The sequence below is a fragment of the Oryctolagus cuniculus genome, chromosome 12, assembly GCF_051225735.1.
Source record: "Oryctolagus cuniculus isolate XC-2025 breed Fujian yellow rabbit chromosome 12, ASM5122573v1, whole genome shotgun sequence".
Lineage (NCBI taxonomy): Eukaryota > Metazoa > Chordata > Mammalia > Lagomorpha > Leporidae > Oryctolagus > Oryctolagus cuniculus.
Genome location: NC_142878.1, coordinates 81582186 through 81590534, shown reverse-complemented (window position 1 = coordinate 81590534; position 8349 = coordinate 81582186). Strand labels below are relative to the sequence as shown.

Genomic DNA, 8349 nt, shown 5'->3' with positions numbered 1-8349 from the left:
GATTTTTCCATTATCATTTGTTGCTAACATTAGTAAAATAGAATTACATTTCTTTAATTAGTAATTTAGTTATTAAAATTACCAGCTGTGTGACTTTCATTTTTATCATGGGTAGTTTTAGTAGAATTCTACTTCTATGTATTTGCTCACTGAAATATATAATTTGTATGATCAAAATTATTAGAATTCGACTTTTGGTAAGCTGTATTGTTTTCAGGAAAATGTACTTTGGGACACATAACTGGTGATTAATTAGAATTCTGCTTTGAAGCACTATTAGGTAACAAATATCTTTTCATAAAAACTGACTAGGATAGGGGCTGGTACTGTGGCGTGGTGGGTAAAGCCGCCACCTGCAGTGCTGGCATCCCATATGGGTGCCAGTTTGAGTCCTGGCTGCTCCAATTGTGATCCAGCTCTCTACTATGGCCTGGGAAAGCAGTGGAAGACTGCCAAGTGCTTGGGCCCCTGCACCCAAGTGGGAGACCTGGAAGAAGCTCCTGGCTCCTGGCATTGGATTGGCACAGCTCCAGCTGTTGCAGCCATCTGGGGAGTGAACCAGCAGATGGAAGACTCTCTCTCTCCCCCCACCTTCTCTCTGTGCCTCTGCCTCTCTGTAACTCTGCCATCCAAATAAACAAATTAATAAAAGTCTTTAAAAAACTGACTATGATGAACTAGTGAGAGAATATGGTAAATTTTCATTTTAAAGATGTATTCACTTACTTGAAAGGTAGAGGTAGAGGTAGAAGTGGAGGTAGAGGTGTGGAGAGAGAGGGAGGAGGGACGGAGAGAAACAGAGAGAGAAGTCTTCCATCTGCTGGTTCACTCCCCAAATGACCTCCATGGCTAGGGATAGACCAAATCAGAGCCAGGAACCAAGAACTCATCCAGGTCTCCCACAAGAGTGGCAGGGCCCAAGTATTTGGGTCTCCTTCTGCATTTCCAGGTTTATTAGCAGGGAACTGTTTAGGAAGTGGAGCATCTGGGACCGAACTGGCACTCATATGGATGCTGGGGTTGTAAGTGGTGGCTTTACCCACTATGCCACAAAATGGGCCCTGGGATTATGAGAAATTTGACTTCATTGTAAAGGACATTGTGAATCAAAACAGCATGTATAAATGATTCTTACATGTGTAGCTAATTGCACATACTAACATTCGATCCGACCAAGAAATTTTTAGTTGTACTAACACTTGAAAATAGTGATATCATATAGTTTTGAAGCGCTTCATTTCTAATAGTAAATGTAAATTTAAATTTTACTTATATTATGCTATATATTATAATATATAATACTATATATTATATTATAATAAAATATTGTTTATATAATTTTTGTTTCCCAAGAAGGCAACCATCCCACATAAGGAATAAATGAATTTTTATTTATTCTTTACACCGAGTCTTCAGCAAAACTCATTTGATCTTTAGCTTCAATTTTTTTGGGTTTACTTCACATCTCACGAAGTTTTTCTCCTGGGTCGGGTGAAGTTGCAGATCATCCATGTTTTCTGAGCAAAATGTCATTCTGAAGAGAAGACGTAAAACAGACACAGCATTAAGTTTTAGATGGGCCTCGCTGGAGCAGTTCATCCTCTATCAGATACTGTTCAATCTATGTCATGCATGTGATACATGTTTATACATTAGAATCTTATGTTGTGCAAATATTTCTATAATTTCAGAGAAAAACAAAAGGGAATCAGTGAGAGCAGTCAGTGGGAGGCTTCCTGGGGCTCTGCGCTGGGAGGGTTTTGGGGCTGCAAGGAGGCAAAGCTGGGGGCAGCCTCCTTTGTTCTCCCTCAGAACGGCTCATCAAAGACTTGAGGGTGACTGTAGTTCCTTTCACTGCATTGCTCTGGCTCCAGGGCACACATTTGAGGCTCCTCAAATCTTCCTCGCTAGGCTGCTTAGCTCCCAGCTGGCCTTCTTTGGACATGCTCCAATTAGTCAACGCCATTCCTAAAGGTCCCTGGCAAGCGGCCACTGTCATCAGCCTCTGCCCAGCTCAGTCCTGTGAGCCCTGCCCCTGGCCTGTGTTGGGTGCTGCTGCTGGTCCATCTGGAGAGGACATTTCTATGTGACCCGGGACTCTCTGGAAAACCAGCTGCTGGACTCCTTGGGCCTTTAGCTTGCCAGTTTACCCTTTCAAAATATCTTTAAAGTTTTTTTTTTTTTTAATTTTATTAGAGAAAGAGAGAGAAAATGAATATGTCATATCCCCTGATTCATTCCCCACATGTGTAGGAACTGGGAACTCAATCTGGGTCTCCCATGTAGGTGACAGGGACCCAAGTATTTAAGCCGTCACTTGCTGCCTCCCAGGAATTTCATTAGCATGGAGCAGAATTGGAAGTGGAGCCAGGACTCAAACCCAGGCACTTCATTATGGGAGGCAGATGTTCCAAGCAGAGCAGTGGCTTACACTGTACCGAATACCCTCCCCCATTTTATGTTATTAACTCTGATTATATCTGGAAACACACACACTCACACACACACACACACAGTACATGAGCAGTCACAGAGAATTCCAGCTATGGTTTCTTTCTTTGCATTACACCCAAGTTCGAGTCTTTACTAAATCAGATTTGTAGATTTAAAAAGTGAAAAGAGCAATTGATGAACATACTCTTGGAAAAGTCAAATGATACAGAGACCCATGAAGCCAAATATGAAAAACATCTCTCCCTTCTCCACTTTCAGGGTTTGTTTTTTCTTTCTTGACCCATTTCTGGGCATTTGTAAATACAGCAGTGTTCATACACAGCTATGGAGATTCTTTTAAGTAGAAGTGGGGTTATCCTGTATGTATTTTCCTGCGATTTTTCCTTGTCACCAAAATAATGTACTTGGAGAACTGTTCATGTCAGTACACAGAGGTGTATTTCATTCTTTCTCACCTGGTGCGTGACATCTCCTTGTATGGAGAGACCTCAACGCACTTAGCATTTTCTTATTGAAGGGCATGAAGATTTTCCCACTAGTTTACTATTTACCATTAGCAGCACAATAGGCATTTCTGTACATATATATTCTTTGTGCACATTTTGAGTATGTGCATAGATACTCTGGAAATGTTACAACCCTTAGAAGGCAAATTCTGGGTGTAAGTATTATGCATATTTAAAATACTGCTAATGGAAGCTCCAGGAAGCCAAGGACGCTGCTCTGTTCACTGCCATCTCTCTGGTGCCACGACAGTGCCTGGCATAAGCACCCACAGAAGCACTCACTATGTTAGCTGTTGAATGCAATTCCCCAGCAAAAATGTCTATGACTTAAACCTTGACTGATGATATTTGAGAGCTCCCGTTTCTCCACACCCTTACCAAGTCTGGATGTTATCTGTCTTTTAATTTCTGCCAAACTAATGGGAGGCCAATGATAACTTTATTGAGTCTCATTTTGTGTTCATATGATTCTGGTGGAAACTGAACATCTTTTCATTCTGTTTAGCCACTTATGTTTTGCTCTAGGGCCAATAGTTCCTGTCCTTTATCTTTACCCCACCACACAAGCTTGCTCATCCCTGACTGTGCCTTTGGGGGAAGAAAATAACCTCCACTGAGTTCCTCCCTTGGAGGTACAGGGCAAGCTACTTTACCCACCCCCAGCCCCCACTCCTTGCACTTAGCAGGGAAAATAAGGGTATAGTGTTTAGTACTTGCATCCTGGCTCTGGGATTTTGGTTTGTAAAAAGCACTAAAAAAACTGGTGCCTGTTATTAGTCTCATGAGATACACATTATGATTCCTATTTATTATTAAATAACTAAGGCTCAAAGAGCTGATATTCTCCTCGATTTGGGGGGGTGGGGGAGATAGAAGGGGTGGGGAGAGAGAGAGAAAGAGAGAATGAATCTCCCATCTGCTGGTTCCCTCCCCAAATGCCTGCAGTGGCTGGGGCCAGAACCCAAACCAGGAGCTGGGAATTCTATCCAGGTCTCCCACATGGACGGCAGGAACCGAACTACTTGAGCCATCACCATTGCCTCTCAGGATCTGCATTCGCAGGAAGCTAGAATCAGGAGCCGAAGCCAGGGATCAAACCCAGGTACTCGGATCTGGGATGCAGATGACTCCCTGGTAGGCTAAATGCCTATCCCTGAAGTTATTCTTTGAGGTTACACAGGTGGTAAACAGTGAAGTCATGTTGCTTTACTTGCTGCCTGCCTCCCTAGGAATGTCTCTTGGCCTCCTTGAGGCCTGTTGCAGCATAGCCCCAACAGCGCCAACCTGCACTGTCTCCGTTCCTACACTTCCTAGACTGTGTGATACTAGACTCCTGCTATTCCAGGTGTGGTCCCTGGACCCGCAGCAACAGCATCACCTGGGAGCTTGTCTGAAATGCAGAATCTCGGGCCCCACCCCAGACATCCTGAGACAGAACCTGCATTTTGGTGTGACTCCCAGATATTTGTGTGCACATTAAATCTGAGAAGTCCTGGGGGTGGAACACACCATTAGTACACTTCATTTGTCTTATTTTTCTAATCAGGTCTTTTCCTGCCAAGAGCCGCAATATGGTATTTTTTTTGTTCTTTTTTTTTTTAATCCCTCAATGTTACCTGGTATGTATAGACAACAGGAGACAAATGGCATTTAAAAATTAAAAAATTTAGATCCCTGTGTAGACGTTGTGATATGATAGGTTAAGCAGCCACTTGAGACAGCTGCGTAGCATACTGGAGTGCCTAATTTTGAATCCTGGCACCTCTGCTTTGCATCCAGCTCCCTGCTTATGCACCCTGGGAGGCAGCAGATGATGGCTCAACTACTTGTGTCTCTGTCACCCATGTGGGAGACCACAGTAGAGTTCCAGGCTCCTGGCTTCTGCTTGGCCCAGTTTTGGCTGTTGTGGGAATTTGGGGAATGAACCAATGGATGGAAGATCTCTCTCTCTCTCTCTCTCTCTTTCTCTCTCTCTCTCTCTCTCTGCCTTTTGAGTAGATAAAAATAAATAACCATTTAAAAATATAAATCTCATTGTATCTTTACCCTCAACCTTTTTAAGCATGTGCTTCCTACAGCCCTGAGTATGATGTATACATATATATTTATGTCCAGCACTGTAACTGCTAGGTTAGACCATGGAAAGTCAGGTTAATGGGGCCAAAACTAATAGCAGAAGTAACTGTTGGAAACAGTACCCAGGCAACAAAAGGGCAATAGATCAGACAAACCCAAGGCAGTTATTAGTGGGGCTTCGACAGTTATTAGTGATGTCCCCGAGCCATGTACCTTCTGTGAGCCTCAGGCCCCCTGCTGCACAGCCCATAGTACCCATTTCAGAGACACAGAGAAAGCTTGGGGAGAACAATTCTAAGGAGGCCAATGTGTTGTGGGAACCCTTTAGGTATCCTTCTCTTTCTTCCCTTTCTTCTTTCTTCCTCCCATGCCGTGTCATGTGGGTGTGCACCGTGGAGAAGATAGTGTTGTGTTTTCTACCACTTTGCAAGTCAAGTTACAAAGAACTGTCATAGTGAGCAGCGGCCCCCACTGAGGAATTACTCTCTGGCTAAGAGAATGCGGGGAGGGAGGTGCTCAGAGGTAGTGCTGTTCCCAGGGACCCAGAAGTCAGGCAAGAGTGGCTACATGTGTAAGAGGAGAGAAGCAGTTTAATTTTCTCAGATTGATCGTGTGGAGAAATCTGTTGGCTGGCTGCAGAGTATGTGCTTGGTAATTGCCAGGATTTTGCATCCCAGGGAGATAAAATCTCAGAGAGTGGTTGTATAAGGGACCGGGGAGGGGGGCATAAATCTGCCATGGGCTGGCTTCTGGCAGCAAAACCCAAAGGGCACAGGAGTATAGTTCAGAGGTTAGGAGCTTGCTGTATTCTGGCTTTACTAAGGATGAGCCAAAGAGAGACATGGGTTTCCCAGCATAGAAGGTTTCCTTGAATACAGAAGGGTGGAGATGGAAAGGGCCTGGGAAGCAGAGAATTTGCAAATCACCAAGAACTACAGAGAAATGTGGTTGCCATGGTGAGACGTGCTGGGCATCCCTCCCCTCTGCTGAGAAATCCTAGGGCCAGCTGGGCCCTCCTTCCTCTTAACTCCCTGCTCCCCACTCTCAGCCTTCTTGTCCCCAGGCACTTTGGGGCCAGGGTAGAGGATCAGTCACACAGAGCAGCATTTCTTAAGAGTAGTCCGGTGGTCCACATCTAAATTTCTTAGAGCTGTTACCAAAGAACATGCATCTGGGGACCTTCCCAAGACCGTGCTGAGTCGCAAGCTCTGCAGGTGGGTCCAGGAATTCTGCATGTTTTATAAGCCCCCTGGTGAGCATGTGGCATCTAAGATTGGAAGGCACCACCCCAGGGAGAGGCAAATCGACATTTTGAGGTTGTGATCTATTCAATGCATTTCTCCGGGTAAACAATGAAAAAGAAATAGTGCATCTACAGTAAGCACCGACATCACCAGGTGGCTCAATTGCACTCTTAAGTTTGGCTAATAGGCAGGTAGCTGTGAACCTTGGGCAGTGGGAGGGGTTGGACAGGGATGCAGAAGACCTGGGTGCAAATCCTGTTCCAACACCTGCAGCCACGTGAACTTGCAAAGGGAACTTCACCTTTCTGAGCATCTATGCTCCATCAACAGGACACCATAACATCTGCGTCCCATGACAAGTGAGGGTATGTGTTATGAAGCTGCCTGGTGCACACAGATGCTTAATATGAGAGTACTTTGGAAAGTTCATGGAAACTTGAATCCAAAGATTATTTTGGTAAATAAATCTTTGACATTCATACATGTGAGGGAGTCTTCAGAAAGTCCACAAAAAGTCGTGGCTGCCATTTGTGATACTGGCATCACATATTGAAGCACCGGTTTGAGTCCTGGCTGCTCCATTTCTGATTCTGCTCCCTGCTGATGTGCCTGGGACAGCTGCAGAAAATGGCCCAAATACTTGGGCCCCTTTTGCCCATATAGGAGACCCCAACAGAATTCCTAACTCCTAGCTTCAGCCTGGCCCAGCCAGGGCCATTGCAGCCATTTAGGGAGTGAACCAGCAGATGGAAGATCTCTCTGTGTGTCTCTTCCTCTTGTCACTCTGCATTTTGAATAAATAAATAAATCTTTTAAGAAAGGTTCACAAGAAGTGCATATCATGAAAAAAAAAAAACCTATGCATGAATTTCAAAATCTTTTTGCACCAGAACAGACTACTCTTTTAATCCCATGTTCCCATGAACTGTTTGCAGTACCCTCGTTGATGTTGGGGGGAGGGTGGTTCCACCATCACCTTTGCTGGGTTTCTCCGGCTTTGACTCTGATGGTCTTCAGAATGAGGCCCGAGTTTCGGGGCTTTATGCCCCAGGGGATGATGGTCTGCACCGTATTCCAGACGTTGGCCCACACTGCGCTGTTTTCCCATTTGAACTTGATCACCATCAGCTCGCCGATATCCAAATTCAGCGTGATCAGAAAGGAATAGGTCTTATTACTAGTAATTCCCTCGCCCCTTGAAGACACAAAGGAAAACAGGCACCATCAGCTGAGTCTGAATAGCAAAGTGGTGTCGAAGCACATTCAAAATGTGTGACGTGGGCTGGGATTTGTGGCTGCATTTCCCAAACTGGTGATCCGTGGACTATTTAAAGAGACCGTGGACTATTAAAGGAGATACTAAGAGGTGTGACGGGGTGAACAGGCTTTCCCGGCAGTAACACAGGGTAGATCACTGTTTTCTGTGTGAGCATATAAAGAAGATTCCTGCTATCATGAATCAGAACAGCCTTCCAGGAGATGCTGGGCTTCAGCAATAGCTCCTGGGTGGTTCAGTTCTCATAGGTTTGAGTCATGCACACTTTTCTCTCCTAGATAATGCTCCCCCTCCCCATCATGCAGAAACAGACGCTTCTATTAAAACAACAAAGCCTAACAATACTAGAAAAACCACCCAGGAAACACAGGACCCAATTAAGAGCAAGATTTAAATGCAAGCTCTGAGGTATCATTATCAGCTTTACTCACTAATCTCTAAGACATTAAAATCTCCCAACATTGACAGAGCAGCTAGAAGCCCTTGCCACTACTGGGAATGATCCCCTGGAGAGAGATTGTAGCAGGTGCAGAGGTAGTACTAGATTTAGAGCGAGGCAGTGGGCGGAGGGCTCCCTGGCATGGCTCATCATAGCTCTTCCCGCAGTGCGGTATGAAGAGTCATTGAGGGACCCACCCTCTCAGCTGGACTGGGAGCATCGTAAGGATAGTGTCCTCTCGGGCACATTCTCCACGGAGAATCGAGCAATCCTCGCTGAAGGACTGAAGCAGGGTGACGAGCAGAGATCTGAGCTGGGGGCAGTCTTCAGGAGGAAGCAAGCTATGGATTGCCC

The 8349-nt window shown here is 45.0% G+C and overlaps 1 protein-coding gene across 1 annotated transcript in view; it reads right to left on the bottom strand.

Moving 5' to 3' along the window:
- Nucleotides 1–1370: 1370 nt before the first annotated feature.
- LIPC (lipase C, hepatic type) overlaps nt 1371–8349 on the bottom strand; it is a 158159-nt gene continuing 151180 nt past the window's right edge. The window contains 2 exon segments of the mRNA NM_001082032.1: nt 1371–1534; nt 7257–7475. Of these exon segments, the coding sequence (NP_001075501.1) occupies nt 1423–1534; nt 7257–7475 (331 nt within the window). The 3' untranslated portion in view covers nt 1371–1422.